The 22,491-nt window shown below is 42.4% G+C and overlaps 1 protein-coding gene across 1 annotated transcript in view; it reads right to left on the bottom strand.

The window, feature by feature from the left end:
• Positions 1–17,844, bottom strand: part of adarb2 (adenosine deaminase RNA specific B2 (inactive)) — a 59,397-nt gene extending 41,553 nt beyond the window's left edge. The window contains exons 1-2 of the mRNA XM_052115087.1: positions 17,766–17,844; positions 13,845–14,776 (exon numbers count right to left, since the gene is read on the bottom strand). Coding sequence (XP_051971047.1) covers positions 13,845–14,776; positions 17,766–17,841 — 1,008 coding nt within the window. The 5' untranslated portion in view covers positions 17,842–17,844. The remainder of the gene's footprint in view (positions 1–13,844; positions 14,777–17,765) is intronic.
• Between the last annotated feature and the right edge of the window lie 4,647 nt (positions 17,845–22,491).

The raw sequence follows: 22,491 nt of genomic DNA, 5'->3' as shown, positions 1-22,491 counted from the left end.
GAACAAAAAACTCCATAAGATGTTGGTTAATGGAGAAAAATAACCTTTGAAGAAACAAGGAACAAGGAGTTCCTGTGGCACACCATACTTATCAGTCTGATAAATAGGAGCTAAACCTTGCTAATGCAAGTCCACAAATGCCAACATAATTCTCAGGCCTGTTCAAGAGAATGTCGTGATCTATCGTGTCAAAGGCAACACTAAGATCTAAAAGGACTAGAAGAGAAATGCAGCTGCGATCAGATGATAAGAGGAAGGAATTTGTAACTCTGATAAGTGCAGTCTCTGTACTGTGATGGGGCCTAAATCCTGTCTGAAATTGTTCATATATTCCATTTCCCTGTCTACGATAATAATAGCCATACAATCACTATGTATGATTAAGACCTCATTCACTCTCAAATCATGAATTAACTCTGGAAATCGAATATGACAGCGATGTTCACAACATCAAGCCTCATTGGTTCTTGCGACATGACGGGATGACGTTTGGTTATGAGACACAATGCGAATTAATGAGGTTTGATGTTATCAAAGTAACCACCATATTTGACTTACAGAGATTTTAAAAGAGAATGAAAAAAACCCTGATGCATTGCACCAAGATAAGACCATGTTAAACTGAATTGCAACCAAACAAATAGTAAACACTACCTCAAATACTGCTGTCACAAGATTGAGAAGGACTCTCCATGTGCTATAAGAGATGAGACGCATTCAAACGTTCTGTGAAATAGCATTTTGTTGTCCTCTTTGAGAGCAAACGTGCTGACCATCAACCAGACACATCACAACTCCTTCACTTCTGCTTCTCTTTAAGATACCAACCAGAGCACTGCACACCATCCCAGACATCACTTCAAACCAGCCTGATTCCTTTGAACAAACCCTCTATATCTGCTGCCAAACCTGGTAACCAGCAAACTCTGCCTGAAATTCCAAGGTTTTGTGAAAATCATTACAATAAGATATGTGCAACATTGTGACACAATTTCAAGAATTACGGTTGTTGAGAAAGAAAAGAGCAGTCTTGTCATTGTCCAACCCTTGGGTACAGCAAGAGCACCAAACCATTTCATGGAGCGCCCTTTCTGTCATGGTCCAATAAGCTGGACAATCGTGAGCGCTGATCCTAGCCCTGCGAAAACCCTCCGGCGGGTCATATATCACTCGATATTGATACAGTTCCTCTAGACTGCCACACCTGACATTTGATTCATTGCTTCAGGTGTTCTTTTTAAATTCAAAAGCAGTCAACAAGGAATCAAAGGAAAATGTCAAATATATGATGTGACGTAATGGAGATTGGTAAAGTCAAAGTTCCTTTAGTAAGTTATTTTGGTTAAAAACGTATTCGGGTGTGACGCTGACTACTGTCTTGGTCATTTGCATGCAGCGTGTGAGCATGTGTGGTGGAGCCTTGACAACGTTGGTTCCAAAAACAGGTCCAATTTGAAAGGAGGAATTTCAAAGTCCCTTGAATACAAGTCAGGTCACTCGGCGGCCATATTTGTAATGCCTTTGTTTCAATACCACCTCTTAACTCAGCTCAAAGTTCAAATTGAGTTTCTGCATTTGCAGTTTGTAGATTTCACCAGCAGGTGGTAATAAAGTTCATGTCCAAATTCTGAAAGTACAGAACATAAATTTATGTCCTTGACAATCGCAATTTTTTATATGTATTATTATTATTGTATATTTACATTTCTTTTTATTTAATTTGTAACCTACTATTAATTTTCAACCTGTTGTTGAGATTGATTTTTAAGTCATGGCAAAACTTCATGTCCATGCCCATTGACTTTGTGTTGTGTTCAATCTCTATATGTATGCTACATTCTACCACTAGGCGGCACTGTCGTAAAGTAGGTATTAGTTGAGACCCTGCGAAAAAGAGTGAGAGAGTAAAAGAAGAAGAGATGGTGACTACTGAATGTACTTGCTACCGAGTTTGCTAGTAAGAACTGTTGTAGTAATATAAATGCTTCCTGTTGAATTACACAGCACTTGTTCTACACTGCACGTTGCTCTTAAGAATGAAAGCATTGCACAGTGCTAATGCTAGCACTTTTAGAATAAGGCCCAAAGTCATATTTGCCCAGTCTATTTGATGGATGGACCTTCAGACCACAGAATCTACACACATTTTCTACTAATTTCGTCATGGTTTCCTTAACAACCTTTCTCTGAGACTCATATGCCATTTTTTAATTAGCTAATACTTTGTTGAGGTCAATTATTGTGGTATCATTAACTTTGCATTTACCTGCTTCAAAATGTCATGGAAAAACATGAACTGGGATTGTTTGCTTTACATGCCAATCATGTCAAAGTTATTAGGTAAAGGGCACACGGCAAGCGGGCACGGTTAATATTAAAATGATTTATCATTCAACAAATGTCATGTAAGCAGATTTGCCTTGTCTCTTTTTTTGTTTTATTCGACCAATCACAGAAATGTCTTAACACACCTTTCCTAAAGAAGCCACACAATTTGAGATGTCATTCATTTATACAGCACACACTCAAAATATTCAAATTCCATTGCCGAGACAACCAGAAAACTCCATAAAAATAACCCCATATTGTAGCCTGTGAGCTAACGCTTTCCACATTGTGCCACACGATTATTAAGTCTGCATATCAATCCATGACCTTTCATTTTCGGCTTCACATCATTATTAAAATGACAGATTTTCTTCATTAGCCACTAGCTAATAGCTAACTAAGCTGATTTACACTTATGTAACGACAAGCTAAGTCAATTACGATATCACTTGTTTTTGCCATTTCTCTTTGAATGAATCATCAAGGGATGTGTCATTGTTAGTAGCCATAACCTTTGCATCCTAATATGTGCTGGTACACAGGCTGGCCTGATTTACAGCACTGCTCTACAGTCCCAACGGTCCCAGCTATGATTGGAGGGTGTTAGCTGATGTGTAAAGCTAGCCGCTGTGTTCAAACCTCACTAACCCACCCTCTCGCTCTCTCTGGGAGTGAGTTCTGCTTCCAGCGGCTGTTTTATGTGGTGTTTTATTGTTTTGTGTGGGTGGTTACAGCAGCAGAACTGGGAATTTCACCATAGACGACAGGTCCCAGTGTGTCATAAACCAAATAGTGCCATGACACTTATTGACTGCCATTAGTGCCACAGCAGAAAAATCAAAAAGCGCTAATTTGACTCGGCAGTCACTGTAACACGCACAGGCAGAGACGTTCATGTCCACTCCCGCTAAAGTGTCTTAAGCTCTGTTCAAGCTGTACTATTTTGATCATAAAGTCATATGGGTTTGGCTGAAGACAGAATTACAAGTTTTTGAGTGATTTATCCCTTTAACCTTCCCATAACTCCTGAGCGAGTTCATAACAGCACCACCAGAGGGAACTGACAGGAGGTAGAGCACAGATACTCTGGTTTCCTTCAGCTAAAAGTGCTCTGTCATTATTCATTTATCTTTCTGTATGGGTGCGTACACTAGTGTGATCTCTATTAGCAGAGGTGAGGTTTCAGAAGGTCAGTGTTTCGTACAGAGAGACTCATTAATGCTCAAGACGCATTTCTTTAGAAATGCAGGAAATGGAATTTCCCTGTACTTGTTGAGGTGGTGAGGCAAACCATAATACAACAAATGTCTGCACTGTACATGTGACTGAGGTGTTTGAAATGCAAAGAAAGGCTAAAAAAGGATTCTTAAAGGCACACCCGACAGTTTCACTTATATATTATAAATGTAATCATGAAATGGAAAAGCAAAATGACTAGGTGTACAGGCATCGTCCACCCCAATCAGAAGTTCTGTCATCATTTACTCACAATTAAGACATCTCATGACATGTCTGACATCAATGACAACAAACAACTTTGGTTCTTGAGTCTTTCAACCAATCGTGATGTGGCATGTCCTCACACAAAGCTATTGTATGGCTTCAGAAGGCTTGGAATATGGTGCATTAATTATATGAACCACTTGCATGGTACTTTAATGGTGCTATTTGACCATTTTTGAAGCTTAACAGCCTCTGGTCACTTTATGCACTATTTTATCTCCACAAAAGATTATATTTTTGGGTGAACTGTTCCTTTGAGAAAGTGTAAGGTTCTTACTAAACTTCAAGGAGTGAGTTATTACATCACAGTCCACATAAACTGTCAAATTTCTTTCAGTTGTGCTAATGCCACTGAAACATTTTGGCACACATAGCTATTTCTTAATTCAGATGTAGGACATTGCTTAGTGTGTCATATCAGCCATGTACTGAATATCACAAAGATCTCTCAAAGTGAGGGCAAGTATTCTTGGTCACTAATGAAGGTTAAGCTTGCAACTCTTGCTTCAAGACGGGCACTTGCTGTGCCTCAGGAAATTACATAATGCGAAAGGTTGAAAGGTGTCCCACTAATTGTCCCATTTTTGTATCATCTCTGACATCTTTGATTTGCTGCCCGTGTCACTATGCAGAATATATATGACACCCCCCACCTAAAAATACAACAGAATGAGGTCAAAGGCTCATATCGGACCCAAAATTTACCAGCAAGTTAATATACAATAATTTGCATCTGCTCTGAATACAGTGAGATGGCCAGCAGCATCGACACAGCAGAGCGAAAACACAAAGAAACAATCAATTACAAACCAGAGACTTCAAGATTTCTTTTGCTGTGAGGAATACTCATGTGAACTATCTCTACAGAAAAGACAAACATGGCCAGTCACCAGCTTATGTTGTGTTTTGGATACTGGACCCCAGCAAAAAAATGGTGGTTTGCTCTTTGCTGACCTATGATGACAAAATCTATGATGGTTTGCTGATCTTAGCTGGTCTCCCAGCCTAATCTGTTGGCTGGCTTTAGAGGGGATTTGAGAAGTTTCCAGCTGGGAGACCAGCTGAAGACCTGCTTGGCCAGGCTGGGAGATCAGCTTAATCAAGAACATCTTAAAACATTGTAGACCAGGAAAACAGCTTAGACTAGTTTAAGATATTTTTTTTTTCAGCAGGGCTGGTCAAGTTGTGCTTAAGCTTGTCTAGCTTGTTTCCCAACTGGTATCCTTGCCTGACCTGTGACAAGTGCCAAAAGCCCATCTAAACTTAGAAGACCAGCAACTTCAGCATAGGCTGATTTAAGTAGTTTTGTTTTTATCTTTTTTTTTCAGAGAAAGTAAACAAAAACATCTGTGCTATGACGAAAATCACAAGCATGTTTTACCTACGCTTGCACAGGACTGAATTATGACCCAACAAGCCAATAAGTCATTATGCATGCGTAAAGCGCCTGTATACCGTAACCAAAATGACACCTAATTACTCCTGAAGGTCTTTTGTCCCACTCCCCCCTCTCTTTAGTTCTGTTCCTTTACCTGTTCATTGCTCATACTGTATGTACATGCGAGATCAGTACTAGCCTGTGGACAAACAGCACTCACACTTACAGTGTTGTGCTAGGACAGACCCCGAAGGCATGTGGGTTGAAATATTGGGCATCTGTGAAGGCAGTGGTCATTTGTTTTAATGTGGTTCATCTGACAGTTGTTTGATAAATGCGGTATGTATGGGCGCATGGACATTCCCACTGTACATGATGCATTTTTACAACCTCTTGCTTGGAACACAATGTTATTTCATTAATGATATCAGGCTTATAATTTAATTTGTATATCATGCTTTAGAAACCTTGGCAATGAAGTGCATTAATACTCTGTTTTATATCTATTAAAACCTGAATAGTTTCATTCTTTATAAAATAAGCACACTATAGACGATTACCACAGGCAATAATTTTGACTAATGTTTGGTAAAAAAAAAAGTAGTAATGCATTTAAAATGGAAGTCTGTCTGTCTACTAGTATTTATGTTAAAGCACTTAAATAAATAATTACACATTTTTGTAGGGAAGAACTGAGTGTTATTTGAGCAGTGATGTTGTCTAAAAAAGTCTTTGTCGTGATGAGACCCTTTTCTAGGTGAATGGATTTCTGGTTGTGTTGTTGACATAATTCCTGTGGGTGGAGTTCAGTGGCGGCTGGTGCTGTCCAAGAGTAGGGAAGCACAGATTATTTAATGACAGGAGTGTTACTAATGGGGTGAAAGGTGGTGACAAGGGGCCCACAAACATGTGGGGCCACAAAAACCTAACCTTATGACTCGTATGCATAAGAGTTAAGCCAACACCACAAAAAAAACATACAATATTGGTGAAATAAGTCCAAATTAATGTCAACCATCTCCCCTCCCTTCCCTACAAAATGGTTTAATCCCAATTGTTTGTTTGCGCTAATATAAATTCTTTCAGAATGACAAACATCTGCATGACCTCCAAAAATGGAAAGTCCCAAAGTGAACATCACCAATCAGCGTTTATAACATCAATGCTGTTCTGAGTGTTTTGGTTTCCACTATGGCAATTCTGCTTTGCGAATCTGATGCGATATTAAATAAAGTAGTGGAAATAACTGGAGACTAAAGCTGCGTTCACACTGCCAGCGGCACACATTGACAAAACTACCTCATCTAATTCATTTTCAATGAGAGGTGGCGACTTCCGGCAACACGAGCGATGGCGACTGAGAAATGTTTACCTTTATGCAAATGAAGAGCGTTTTTCGGGAGCGACAGCCAACATGAGAGAAGATGGTAGAGCTCACGTAAATGGTAAATGGTATGCACCAATATAGCACCTTTTTAACCTTAACGGAATTCAAAGCGCTTTACACTGTGACTCGTTCACCCATTCACACACCAATGGCGGCAGAGCTGCCATGCAAGGTGCTAGCCTGCCATTGGGAGCAACTTGAGGTTCAGTGTCTTGCCCAAGGACACTTCGTCAAGTGGAGTTGTGTGGGCCGGGATTCGAACCACCAACCCTGCCATTAGTGGCCGACCCGCTCTACCAACTGAGCCACAGCCACTCACGTGATCCTCACACCACTAGCGACCTAACCGCCAGCCACTGGCGACAGGCAGCACAAAATAGCTGGCAGTGTGAATGCAGCTTAAGAAAGACAGAAGTATCGGGAGAAAAAACAAAAACAATCCTGGGTATCATAAACAAATGGAAAAGAATGAGCAGGAGGCCAGGAGAACTGTAGAATCCCATTCTAGGCTTTTCCAAGACAGGTTAGTGCACAGTACGGATGTCAAACAGAATGGACCCTGATCAAATCTGGTCAAAATGCCCGTCTTGGCGAGTTATTAATGTAAACAGATTTGATTTGTATAATACGTAGGAAAAAAATTGGATGTGTGTTAAAACACAGGATGCATTATGCTTAGTAAAAACATTTCAGACAGGGGCAGGTCTGTAATGCTGCATTTACAAAGACAACAATATCGTCAAGATAAAGAGAAAACTTTCTGCTCTTGGTTGGATAAATTTAGTAGCTTTAAGCATTAAAACATAAAATGGGGAGGGGGACGAGGGGAGGGACAAGGGGAGGGAAAAACAAAACAAAAAAAGAGCAGAGGGAAAGGGCAGTGAGAGAGAGAGGAGAGAGAAAAAAACGTGCTCGCCGGTTTCCCAGACACGCCCTTGCCTGGTGCTCAATCACTCCTCCACCCTCTGGCAGATGACAGCCGCTCCTCCCTGGGCAGACCGGAGCGAGTCCTCCGACCCCTGATGGATGGAATGCCCCTCCTTGTATTGGCAGCCGGTAGGGAACTCCTCCGACTCTGGCAGCGGCTCCACCGCTCCAGACGACCGGCAGAGAGCCCCTCCTCACCTTGCAGACTGCGGCCGTTCCTCCGCGTCCAGACAGTAACTCCTCCGTCCCCTGACAGATGGCCGCGGCTGCTCCTTTGGGTGGACGGCAGTGGCGAGGACTCCACGACAGTGCATCCCTCCTCCTTCCCATGTTTCGGCACCAATATAACAAGATTAAGGATGGGAAAGGAGGAGATGGGAACTGGCAAAATGATATTTCATTTAAACAAAAAACACACAACATAAACACACACTTGGCAGCTGCATGTGGCTCTCTCTCTCCCGAACTGCCGCGTTCCACCACATTTACCCCTTTCCTTGGCTGATTAGCCCAATTGGGGGCCGGGTGTGTGTAGTCATGGCCTGGTCCCGCCCTCTTCCTCGTCACACTGCTGTAAGACACCTGAAAGACTTTAAGGACTTTTTATTCTATTTCTTGTATTTGTTTATTTACTTTTATTTTTTATTAATTACAGTTTGTCTTGAATAATTGCTTGAGAACTTGAACCAATGTTGACTTCAGAAATTGTTGAAGGCTAAATGCCATTGTTATGATATAATATTTCTATAACAATTACACTTTTTAAATAAAAGAGCATACAGAAACCATAAACAATTACTTTTGGTATCGTGTTACATTTCACTGGTATTGGTATTGAATACTGACAATTTGGTATTAATGTGAAGACAGGATGGTTGATGATCAGCTGTTATATAACAAGTACGTACAGTACTGTCTAGTACTATTGGAATTCAAAGACAAGTGACTCAGCAAAAAGCTCCAGCACTTGGATTTCACTCCTTTTTTCACAATTATATAACACACAGTTTCCGGGTTCCAGGTTACCCAGGGCAACACACTGAAGCCACTTGGGTTGATTTCTCTTGGGGATAGCTGGAGAGAGGCTCCATAGGGGTTTATAGCCAACAATTTGGCTGTTAAAGTCTAACTTAGAATGTCGATGAATAGCAATTTCTAACACAAGTCTATACACATAAACAGTTTCAAAAGCCATAAGGTCATGTAAAAGGCCATAAGTGATCAGATAGGTTTCTGTGGCCTCTACTCTTCCTCCTGGTTAGCCAATACCCCCCCCCAATGCTCAAAGCCCGTTTGCAAGCTGAGCATCGATAGCACAGTAATGAACGTGATTATGCTTTTAATGAAGTGTGAGCATCTCATTGGGAGGTGATTACAAGCATGCGCTCTGCTCACAGGAGACCATCAGGTGTGAGAGATGATGAGTGTGTGTGTGTGTATAAGGCTATCAATCATAAAACAGATGATTACAGGGGCCGAGGGAGGCAATTCAACACAGTCCACATTTACACATCGTCATCTAATTCTGGGCTTTTCCTTGCAGTGTGTGTGTGTGTGTGTGTGTGTAATGACAGAAGATTTAGAAGTTTTATAGGTCATCTTTTGCATAAGGATGAGACTTGTTCAGGATGGTGCTAACCTTTCCGGTGTAGAGTGCACAAATTATATTCAGAAAGATAATCATTGAAAGACAAGCAATCTGGAAATAGCCCTTAAATCAATTCACAAATAATTAACATATTATTCTCAAAGAATACATAGATGTAAACATTATTATTTTTAAGTTTAAAACGTTTCAATAATATCTGACTTCTCTTTACAAAAATCACCGTGCCTTGCATACTTATGCCATGCTTAGTACAGTTATGATATCAGATGGCACAATGGTACATCAATATATACCATGGTACTGAATAACTGCCATATTTATATACCATGATATTTACATGAAATTTCAAAAACACCATGAAATTACAATATGTCATGGAGAAAAATAAACATACTTTATGCAAGTATGTAAACGCAGACAAGAAAGCATGGAGAATACATTGCAAGCATGCAATCACGCTGTACATATTAAACATGCAAACACGAAAGATCTGTTAACATGTAATCAGTAAGCCAATCAACTTGCATACTCTCTCTTTGTCTAAGATTTATATTTATATTTAAGATTTTAAATGTTGTTTGCAGGTAGGCTGGGTTGATTACAGCTGGCTTTGTGTTTTCTCTTTGAAACCCTCCTCCTCCCCAGCAACACATGTCTAGATCTGCTCAAAGGGACTGTATGAATGCCTTGTTGTATACATGCTCAACACAGCACGTAAAGTCAGCTCAGAAGTTGCAAGTTTGCTTTATACTTGCATAAAGTATGCAAATAATAGGCCACATTGTCTGCCATCTATCGGAGTGCCCAATTTATTAATAATAATGATTAAAATAAATAGTGTCTGTGGTGTGGATATCTTCTAACAGGGTCTAGCAGTAGGGTCTGATAATGTAAATCAATTATCTTCCCTCGCTCTTACCATCCTGCAATCTCAAAATTTTTGTGTCAGTCTTAATGAATGATTTTTGCTTCATGCCTGCAGGAAGCCTGTTTATATCTGGAGTGAATAAGTCAGAGGGTTACAAACAGAGAGAGAGAGAGAGAGGAACACAATAATCACCAAATGGCAGGCTGGTGGACAAGGTCACCTTCATGTGTATGAGAACAGTCTTAATTTACTCTGCTGGGGAAATTACCATGCTAGATTAGTCAAAGTCCATGCATACATTCTGCATCCATATATCAAAAGAGCAGCATAATTCATTGAAGCAGAACGCAAGGCACCTACAGCAGCCCGTTCATCAATGAGAAATCTCAAAAGCATTAGAAATCCACTAGACAAAATATAAAAGGACCTCATCAAAAATCATATGTCCTCTTCTGTTTGGATATTATTGCGAGTATTGAAGATTCTTATTGTTTGTGACACATAATGATGCAATAGTATAGAAAGGCAATTTGACTCATGCAGCTTGGCCATTTTAACTTTGCTATTTTCTGTTATTATAATAAGTCCCTCCCCTTTGTCTTTTTACACACTCTTCCCTAGTATAATCACGCTTTATAACACTTTCTTCTTAAATACCATGAGCTGAATTAAAAAACTAGGCTAGGCATCTATGTCTCATTGTACTCACTTGTGAGTAAACTGTGATTGTGGTTTAGCAGCATGCCAAGGGCATTTTGTCAGTCAAATGCTCTGTGGTTCAAGGTTAATGGCACTAGTGACATGGTCCGTAACTGTGGTGACTGCAGCGATGTCCCTATGCTCCAGACTCTGGCTTTCACCTGTTTAAACAGGGTCTGTGCTTGGACTTGGCAATACTGCAGATATTTGTGACTGCACTGAAAGATTAAGTGGCCAATCAGCCTAACCATGCACTGCAATTATTCTACCTTTTAACGTGGGCTGACTCCTTTTGCCAGATCAGTTTGTCCTGCATTTATACTTCTGACACCAGAGGAATCTTGATGAAAATGCAGGGTTGGTGACATCCTAACAAAGTGTTTGTGTGAGAAGGGCACAGATACAATCCCATGCTCTATAAATTCGCCATGCATATCCGTTTAGCTGGGATTGAAGTAAGGAAAACAGGGGGACTATGATGCAGTGATCGATTGATATTTTTGGGGTAACTTATTAAGTCTCGCCTCGTACCTGGTTCTAATATTACTACTTCAATGTTATATTGACTTTCACAAAGTATGCAGGTAAATCCCTGTAGGCAGTGTGTGTGTAGGTGTGTGAGTGTGCCATTATTTAGAGATGTGAAGAGGCATAGTGATGTGGGCAACAAGGCATGCAGCCTCCATGACGGTTCCATTTTTCATTTAAGAGGTGGTGGAGAAGTGTAGCCTGCAAGTTATTGTTCATATTTGCCTGGGGCATCACATATTGCAATGGCTGTTGCCCTTCCTAAAGAATATTCCAGCTGTGCCAGAAATACCTGCCACCCAAAAGAGTCTCCCCGTCCTTCTATTTCTCTCCAAAGGTGACCCTTATCTCTCTCGCTCTCACTCACTTTCAATCTTATTTGCTTTATTGCAACCCTAAAGGCAACAAAAAAAATGTGTGATAATAGTGTCACATTGGATTATGTTATTTTCATGACAATTAAGCAATTCCCAAATTCTCATTCCTGTGTACTGTGTCCGGAAGGTTTTTTTTATATCACTTTTCAGTTATTCCCATTATACTCAAAGGTCATTCTCATCAGATTTGTATCATTACTGTAATATATTATTTTACATGTATTACAGTAAAACGTTTTACAGTAAAAATGGCCTTTTTGCTTTGAATTAACAAATTAATGGCAGTACAAGATATTCTACCATAATGTATACATTTACAATTTAAATAATGAGTTAGAATTGAATTAATCATGATTGTTTTACACAGTAATGAGAATTTGGGTGTGCTTAATTGTTGTAACTAGTTGCTGCAATGAATGCTGTAAAAGAAAGCCACAGTTGCTTTAGAGAGAGAAAGAGAGAAACCATAGAGAGCAGAGTGACAGCGGCAGATTTGGCAGTGTTTGCTATCAGCAGCGGCCTGTGGCACAGGAAGACACCCTACAGATGCTGGTGTGAGCGCCATCCAACCCTCAGATCTGAACACTACTGAGAAATCATCACACACTCACAAAAACACACATTCAGCACACATGCACAACCACATGTTCCACTGGCCAGATGATGTTGTCTGATTTTGTGTCAAAAAACGAGGAATGTTTTGCAATTCGTGTGCATGTATCCACCATCATTTTAGACTCAACAGCAAATGCAGCAGTCTGACTTTCAAGAATTTCCACAAGGAAGTGCATTTCTGGAACTAAACTGGTGAGGCAAATCCTCTTATAAATCCTTTTAAAGAGCGTAGCGAGCAGGAGAAATGAGTAGTTTCTCTCAGGCAAACATGTGCAGGTTGTTTGGCTGCTGTAGTTGGAGAGGAAAGGCAACATTCTCCATGTCGGCCTCGTGCAGGAAGAGGACTGAATACTAATACAGCGTGAGAAACACTCGCACATACAGGCAGACACACATATTCATAAACACACTTGTGGGAAAGAAAACAACAACACAAAAAAGTTGCAAAAATCAAGCAATAAACGGATTAGCACATTCAAATGTTATTGATACTTAAAGGTGAAGTGTGCAGTTTTTTTTCAATGTTAAAATACTCTATTCTATCCCAGCTTAATATGCAGAGAAGACTTTAAAAAAAACAAAAGCTATGCAGGTTGATTCTCCCCAAAGTGTGGCTCTGTGGTGCTATCAATACATTGCTCTGGGGTGCATTTCCCAAAAGCATTGTTAGCCACATTTAGTCACAAACTGCAAGAAAACTTCTGCAGTTACTTTGGTGACACTAGGGGCACAGAAATGACATTTACCTTATAATTTTAGGGGGAATAAAATAAATGTTATAAATGAATGAATGAATGAGTAAATAAATACCAAAAGGAAGCTTTTTAGAAGTAGTTTATGGTTGCCAAGCAACATCCCATGTATGTAGATTCCTATGTATATGATACAAAGTGCATTTATAAAAGCAAGTTGTAGAGATTTTGACTCCTTTTATAGGATACTCTTGGAACTAGGAAAAAAAAATCCCTAGCCGAATTGCTATTTACATATTTGACTAAATAGAGGAATGGGTCGGAGGATTGTTTGTCGATTTGCTCTGTGCTTTTCCAATCTCCTTAGGGCAACAGATTGAATTAATGTTTATAGACAATCCCATGTCATACATGAAGAAACTAGAGATTGCGCAAAATAATATTACTTTTGCAATTTAGCTCTATAAACACACTGAAAGTGAAAAAAAAAGAAAAAGAATAAAAACCCTAATTTGTTGGAGCATCGGCTTTCTCTCCAGAGTCAGAGGGTTCCTGAATGATAATTTGCCTCATTTGCATCCTTTTTCCATTCAAATAGATCTGTGAATTGATTCTGTTTACCTCTGGGCCTTTTGCTTTCCTAAGTACACATGCATGTGTGTGTTTACACTAGATATGTCACCCTGTCCTGCCCAAAGTAAATGTTAAAGCTAGTGTGCTAACACAAAACGCTTCCACGTTTTATTTGGCTATACAGCCTAACCTCTTTCCCATAATCTATCTGTACTGCCCCATGCCTCCCCAAACATTATCTCCACCCTCTTAATTAAGTCTTGGCTGGCTGTTCCATATCCCGGCATTCCTGCTGCTGTGGCTATTAAGGCTCACTGTATGGAATGGGTGGGCTGCCAGTAGCTGAACTGGTACACTCACCTGGGGCAAATGAGGGCACTTGATCCTGCTGGGCCGGTGTCCCGCTCTCACATCAGGTGCCAGCCTGATGTTGAAGAGTGCCTGCAGGGCGGACAAAGCCGCTTGCCTCTTTGCCTGCTTCTTGCTGCGACCCGAGCCCTCGAATATCCGTCCATCCACGCGCAAAGCCATGACAAAGCTGTGGCGGGCCTGCTTGCCCTGGGCACCTTCCGACAGGCAGGCGTATCGTAGACCGGGCCGCAGGTCGTTGAGTAGGACAACTGGGCTGGGTTGGGGTGGCAGAGCTGGAGCGGGAGGTGGGGGTATGCAGGGATCTCCTTGTCTGGCCTGTACAACCATCAAATCCAAAGTGTGGCGTAGTCGAAGTGCGCTCGAAAGCAGCTCGCTCTCGGCAGAGCGGCAGCCGTCAGGCTCAAAGCCTTTGAATAGTGTATCCGGGAAATCGGCTTGATCTGAGGTGAAATCGTCGGCTGGGTTGCTCAAGCTGCCCATGGCCAAGTGAGCTTGCGAGGCATTGGGAAACTGGATGAATGATTTGAGGGCCATCTCAGCTGCCTTCATCTTAGCCTTCTTCTTTGTAGGGCCGGTACCCTCAAACGTGACTCCGTTGACCTCTACAGCAATGGAAAAGAGTGGTGCATGTACCGGTCCAGTTTGCGAGACCATCCGATACTGCAGGCCCGGTCTCAGCTCGTTCAACTGGACCAGAGCGTTCTTTGGTGCATCAGACCATGAGAGTTTCTTGCAGCACAGTCGTAATTTGCACAAGTGTCCGTTATTTTCCTCTTCCAATGGACGCTTTCGCTTGAGGCCAGACGCCCCATCTCTAGGTGAATCAGACAGAAAGAGTGTTTGGCAGTCTGATGGTAGAATGGCACAATCTTCGAGATTTCCCGTGTTACGGTTCTCCTTGACTTCAGCACTGCTGGTGCCTAAGAGAGTTTGAAACATTTGCGTATTATTATCATGGAACTTATTTGCACAAAAACAAAACAAGTTTACTAAGAATGAATAAGGCTGCTGATAGCTTTGCTGATTTGCACACACTGTCTGCATAGTTTTAGTGCACGTTATACTAAAAGAATTATGCAAATCATGTAATAACGCAGATGCAGCCGTAACATTAATGATGAACACAATTTACATTGCACTAATACACAAGCAGGTGGTTCTATAAAATGCCTCAAGTGTTCTCTACCATAATACACACATGGGTATATGCAATTGTAATGTTTTTTTATTTTATCATTACTTTACTGAATAAATGCTCCAATGATCAATAACAAATGTAAACATACTGTACAACTCTCTTAAATTAAATTCTATTTGCCACCAATTTAGCAGTAAATTCTGCAGAACTTGTGACACAAATAGTGCTGATTTTGTGAATAAGGCACATTCTAATTCACAGAAAGAAGATTTGTGTGCAGCAAAAAGAATGACAATGAACCAATTTAAATAATCATGGCACAGCACTATTTCATGCTTTTAGCGACTGTTTAAACCGCATTGTGGGTGGTTGGCAATTAAGAAGCTGGAATTTCTGGTGGCCTGGGTAGCTCAGCGAGTATTGATGCTGACTGCCACTCCTGGAGTCGCGAGTTTGAATCTGGGGTGTGCTGAATGACTCCAGCCAGGTCTCCTCAGCCACCAAATTGGCCCGGTTGCTAGGGAGGGTAGAGTCACATAGGGTAACCTCCTTGTGGTCGCGATTAGTGGTTCTCACTCTCAATGGTGCATGTGGTAAGTTGTGCGTGGATCGCAGAGAGTAGCTTGAGCCTCCACATACAGTGAGTCTCTGCGGTGTCATGCACAACGAGTCAGGTGATAAAATGTGCAGATTGACTGTCTCAGATGCGGAGGTAACTGAGTCTTGTCCTCCGCCATCCGGACTGAGGTAAGTAACTGCACCACTACGAGGACCCACTAAGTAGTGGGAATTGGGCATTCCAAATTGGGAGAAAAGGGGATAAAAAAGAAAAAAAGAAGCTGGAATTTCATGGAATTTTCTGGGATTTTGTCCTGGATTATCACTTTTTAATTCACTGCATCTGTTTATTGAATTCAGAGCAATGAACACTATGCTGTTATCTCACATGATCAAATAAAAAGACTTCGTATAAGGAGTTTGTATACAATGATATACAGTATTAAAAAATATTGTCCCCATTACCCAAAGCAGCTGCTCCTAAAAGTTTCCCTTTACAACTATTGTAAAACAGGGGACAAATCCTCTAAAATGGAGCATTATCTGGCAAATCACTCTGTAATCTCCCACAAAATTGGCTTAGAGTCCATACTTAAAGTGGGTATAAGTAACCTCCCCCATATACAATGCAAAGCAGACACTCTTTTGAAATGCAGAAGAGCAGATGGTTATGAGATTTCAGCGTGTGAAAGTCTGATCACACATTAAAGCCTCTATTTCACACCCCAACTGTGTTGTGATGGAACTATATGAAAAAACAAATTCTGCGAAAATAAACACATTGCCAGCCTCAAATGTGAGTTAAAAATGATTGGAAAGTGTATCAGTACTGCTCTTCTAGTAACAATGAAAATGGGTCAGTTAAGTGATGTTTATTTTATTATTTAATTTTGATTGTGTCTGGCTCCATTCATTTGTTCAAAGATACATGACAAAAACATGTCATGCCCTACATTTCATTCTGATTGAATATCCTGTTTGACTTGGCAGGGCTGTAGCTTGTGGGGTGAAAGGTGGTGACGATTCAAGGGGCCCAAATGTCCAGGGGGGCCCACAACAAATTAGAAACTGAATTTTTTAATAGGTAAGGGGCCCTGAGCACTATAGATTCAGGGGGCCCAGAATCACTTGCTACAGCCCTGTGACTTGGGAATACATCAATTTACAGAAGTCAAACCAGTTTCAAATATGAATGGGCACTTTGAATAATTTTGTAATCGAGTACTCTAACATAACTTTAAAACAATACTGTTCAAACTTCAACCTCTAAACATGTTTTTCTTATGAAAGACAATAGCACTATGCATAAACAACAGCATCTTATGCAGATTAAAAAATGAGACAAAAAAAAAAGAATGCACTCATACATAAAAACATGCATTCCAAGTCTTCTGAACCCATCACATTACTTTAAAAATGACCAAAATGTATTTTTGGGCCAGCTATTCCTTAATAATGCCATGCACACACAGCGCCAACCAATGCATTGAGTTGTAATGGCTAATATTGTTGCACATAGCAGCTAATTGCACAAAGGAAAATCAAATTGCAATATTCCAGTAGTATTAAAAAAAAACGAATATTTAAAGCTGAACAAGTCCCAATTGATTAATGTGCACATTCCAAGTTTCAAATGTGGTTTAATGATAGTTTTAAAATGTATTTTGATGGAAATATGTAATGACTTTAATGTTATGGTTAAACCATCCAACTTTGTTAAAATTATTATTATTATTATAATTTTTTCAAAAATCAAGGAATCCAACATGAGCAGATGTATTTTAAACTAAAATGTTATGCCCCAATTTGGAATGCCCAATTCCCACTACTTAATATGTCCTTCTGGTGGCGTGGTTACTCACCTTAATCCGGGTGGTGGAGGACAAGTCTCAGTTGCCCTCGCTTCAAAGACAGTCAATCCACGCATTTTATCATGTGACTCGTTGTGCATGACACCGCGGAGACTCTCGGCATGAGGAGGCTCAAGCTACTCTCCACGTTCCACGCACAACTTAACAAGCACCCCACTGAGAGCGAGAACCACTAATCGTGACCACGAGGAGGTTACCCCACGTGACTTTACCCTCCCTAGCAACCGGGCTAATTTGGTTGCTTAGTAGACCTGGCTGGAGTCATTCAGCACATCTTTCTTCATCATGGATACCTTTATTTGTCATTGACCCAGTGCTGTCTTGATAAAACTAACTACTTACTCAATGTGTCCTCGTCTTCTGTGCTATTGGCCGCTGGGCTCATGTACTTGAAGGGGGCAATCAGTGCAGACAACATGTGCATCTTTTCTGAAATGTAAAAAGAACAAAACAACCACATGTTAATTCTGCACATACTAATTTTATATATCATACATGAATTTGGTGGGGGTTTTTTCAGCATGGTTAAGGACAATTACACATGGTTCGAGCACAAGAGATGCCTGAAATCGAACAATGAACGAGAGCTCATTCTCATGTCACTCTATGCAGGTATGTGAATGCAAATGCTTTGTTCAATTGTACACTTTGTTACATTAAAATTTTTTTGCCACAAGTGACGCAATAGCAAGCAACTACTGTCATGGGCAATGTTTGAAAAAGCACACTAAGATACATTTAATATACTCTTATAATTTCTGGAGCATATACTGTAGTATGCATCTTGTGATGCATTGTGTGATTTAAACTCAAGATTTATACAGTTTATACAGTAGCTAGCTCCCTGAATGAAAATATACCTGGTTTAATGGCACAGACATTTACATAAGGTAACTGTATCACCCACTAGAGAGGTTTTTACCAGTAGTGGATCCTGGCATAGGCGATAAAGGCAGGCGCCTAGGGCGGCAACACTCTCTGGGGCGGCACGACAGGGTACCTGATCGATCGCCCCTACACAGAGCTTGCAAGTTTGCGATGGGTGAAAGGTGCCCCAAATCATGACACCCCGCCCCTGCACAGAACTTGCAAGATCGCGATGGGGGAAAGGTGACCCGAGTTGTTCCTGACAGGCTACACAGCCTAAAAGGCTCTAAATGGATAGGAATATAGATGTTCATAATGCATTCTTACATTCTGAACAAACATAAGATAACCATGATCAACAGTATAGGTACACTGTAATAAAGGATCGACTCAGTGGTCTTGAGAAAATAAGTATCAACCACGTGATTGCTGGGCAGATTTTACAAAGTCATTGATGATTTTGCATCAGTGAAAACTATGGGGAGGGTTACATTTGAAATGAGGAATTATGTGTAATACCACAAGCAGAAATCTGTAATAATTCTGCCATTTTCTTTATTTATTGACAATTTATTTATTTATTTACTGAGTTCAGTATATATAATGTAAAAGTTAATATAATTTGCCATATATATAAATAAAGTTTGGAAAAATGCTCAGATTTTGCTCCTATGGAAAGAAATTGGAACTTTTATTCACCAAAGTTGCATTCAGCTGAGCACAATGTATAATCAGGACATTAATAACATGATAACGTAGATGTGGCTGTTTTGTCGGGCACTTCTCACTTCAGTCTAGCTGATCCCATAAATGCTCCATGGGGTTAAGATCCATAACACTCTTTTCCAATTATCTGTTGTCCAATGTCTGTGTTTCTTTGCCCACTCTAAACATTTCTTTTTGTTTTTCTGTTTCAAAAGTGGCTTTTTCTTTGCAATTCTTCCCATAAGGCCTGCACCCCTGAGTCTTCTCTTTACTGTTGTACATGAAACGAATCGGTTACCTAACGTAACCTCGGTTCTCTCTAGAAGAGGGAACGAGTATTGCGTAAGCTAGCTTACGCTACGGGAAAGATTCATCTTTTCTGAGATATTGAAGCCAAAAAATTATCCTTCATTTTGTATCCATTGTCAACGCAGTGCAGCAACTGCATACCTTGAGCGGGCTAGCTAGCGAGCTCATAGGTTGCTCTGCGGCAACTGCTGCAGCCTATAGACGAACTTGAGTGAACTTGCGTCCAATGACAGGCGCCCGCGCCGTCACTGTATCAAAGCCCGCCAAAATGGGCGTGGCTAGTGCGCATATAAGCGTAAGTTCGTAGGCTGGAACCCTGGTTTTCATTGAATGAAGCGAAAATCGCTCGTGGCGCGAGCACGGCCGGCTATGCAATACTCGTTCCCTCTTCTAGAGAGAACCGAGGTTACGTAAGGTAACCGATTTGTTCTCTTACGAGAGGTTCTCTCGTATTGCGTAAGCTAGCTTACGCTAAGGGAACCCACTGTCAATGCCGTGCGCGCCAAGCATCCACTGCATGAGCCCCGCGGTGGTGGGACCCGCTAGTAGTTTTGCCTGCAGGGCGGGCACTTCCAGATTGTAAAATCTGACAAAGGTGGAGGGGGAAGCCCAGCCCGCTGCCACACATATGTCGTGAATGGAAATCCTGCTGGACCATGCCCACGAGGAGGCCATGCCTCTAGTGGAGTGAGCCCTAATGCCTACGGGCATGGTAGGTCTTTTGACGCGTCGCGGCAGCAATAGCGTCCACTATCCATCTAGACAGTGTCTGTTTCGAGCGGCGAAACCCTTGGTGCGCCCTCGAGCGAAGCGAAAAGCTGCTCAGAGCGTCTGGAAGAGGCGGAGCGCGCAGTATACAATCTCAGTGCTCTGACTGGGCAAAGGAGATTGGCGTCGCGTTCAGCTATCGGATGCTGGCAGCGCCGATAGGGAAATGATTTGTGCTCTGAAAGGAGTACCGATCACTTTGGGGACATAGCCGTGTCTAGGCTTTAAAATGACCTTGGAGTCACTTGGTCCAAACTCAAGACACGCGCGCTGACAGACAGCGCTTGAAGGTCTCCCACACGTTTAACTGATGACAGGGCAGTCAGAAAAGCGGTTTTGAGTGAAAGGTATTTCAAATCCACGGATTGAAGCGGTTCGAAAGGGGGCTTTCATAGCTCGAGAACTACGGAAAGATCCCAGATAGGAACCGATGGGGGCGCGGGGGTTCATCCTTCTAGCTCCCCTGAGGAAGCGGATGACCAGCTCGTTTTCCCAGTGACTGGCCGTGCAGGGGTTCAGCGAACGCCGCTGATGGCCGCCACGTACACTTTGAGCGTGGATGGGGATCTGCCCTTATCCAGCAGCTCTTGTAAAAACACGAGCAGCGACGACACCCCACATGTCCGTGGGTCCAGGTCTCTGTCGGTGCACCATTTTGAAAACACAGACCATTTGGACGCATAGAGTCTTCTCGTGGAAGGGGCTCTAGCGTGTATGATAGTGTTTATTACTCCTTCTGGCAAAGCGACGGGTAGTCATTGATCACCCACGCGTGCAGCGCCCAGCGCTCTGGGTGGGGATGCCAGATCGTGCCGCAAGCTTGAAAGAGGAGATCTGCTCTCACTGGAATGGGCCACGTAAGCTCCGGGAACCATGTCTGATTCTCCCAGCGCGGGGCTATGAGGAGCACCGAGTGACGCGTTTCCCTGATCCTCTGCATTACCTGTGGCAATAGCGAGATGGGAGGGAAGGCGTAAAGCGGGCGGTTGGGCCAGTCCTGGGCCAGCGCGTCCTCGCTTTTCGAGAAAAATACTGGGCAGTGAGAGTTCTCTTCTGATGCAAAGAGGTCTATCTCTGCTCTGCCGAATATACTCCATAACTTCTGGACTGTTTGAGCGTGCAGGGACCATTCCCCTGGGGAAATATTGTCTTTGGACAGTCTGTCTGGGCCGTCGTTCAGGTGGCCTGGCACGTCGCGTCGCCCTCAGCGGCGCAGGTGGCACTGGGACCAACTCAGTATGCGTTTTGTCAGATGGAAGAGGTTCCTGGATCTGACACCGCCCTGGCGGTTTAGATAGGATACCACAGATCTGTTGTCCGGCGGACCAGGGCGTGGTGACCCTGAATGACCGGGAGGAAGCGAGCGAGCGCGTACTCGACTGCTATCATTTCCAGACAATTTATGTGAAGGAGCTTTTCCTGAACTGACCATAGGCCAAAAACCGGAGAGCCCTCGCAGACCGCGCCCCAACCCATGTTGGACGCGTCTGTCGAGATGACTTTTCAGCGAGATACAGCTCCCATCGTCACTCCCCGCTGATACCATTTGGCCACTGCCCAGGGCTACAGAGCTGAGATAGAGGTCTGAGTCACTCTGATCGGCTGGCGGCCCGTGGCCCAAGCCCGGCGAGACGCGCGGGTGTTTAGCCAATGCTGAAGCTGGCGCATGCACAGTAAGCCCAGCTGAAGTCCATGTAACCTAGCATTCTCTGAAATTTTTTCAGAGGCGTGAGGCTGTTCATCTGAAAGGACGCGGCTAGTCGCTGAACACGGCGCACGCGCTGTGTAGATAAGCGAGCCGTCATTGCCATGGAGTCTAGTTCTATTCCAAGGAAGGAAACTGCCTGACTGGGCTGTAGTGAGCTCTTGGTCCAATTGACTGCAAGACCCAAACTGTTCAGATGACTGAGGAGAACTGTCCTGTGAGACAGAAGCTCCGTATGTGACTGTGCCAAAATCAACCAATCGTCCAAATAGTTCAGAATTCGCAAGCCCTGACTCCGCAGGGAGTGCGAGCGCCGCATCCATGCACTTCGTGAAAGTACGGGTGCTAAAGACAGGCCGAGCGGAAGGACGGTGTATTGATAAACCTGGCCGTCGAGGCGAATCTCAAGAATGGCCTGTGATGGGGATTTATCTGAATCTGAAAGTAGGCATCTTTCAGATCGAGAGAAATAAACCAGTCCCCTGGCACACATGCGCGAGGAGTTTTCCTGATTGTAAGCATTTTGAACGGTCTTTTTGCGAGCACCTTGTTCAAAACCCTGAGATCTAATAATGGTCTGAGGCCGCCGTCTTTCTTGGGGACAAGAAAATAACGGCTGTAAAACCCCGACTCGCTCAGAGAAGGTGGCACTCTCTCTATGGCCTTTTTGCACAGAAGGTTTGCTATTTCTGAACGAACCATGCAGGCTGCTTC

This window comes from Xyrauchen texanus, chromosome 42 (genome assembly GCF_025860055.1).
Source record: "Xyrauchen texanus isolate HMW12.3.18 chromosome 42, RBS_HiC_50CHRs, whole genome shotgun sequence".
In the NCBI taxonomy this organism is placed as follows: Eukaryota; Metazoa; Chordata; class Actinopteri; order Cypriniformes; family Catostomidae; genus Xyrauchen; species Xyrauchen texanus.
This window is presented reverse-complemented; position numbering and strand designations above follow the sequence as displayed.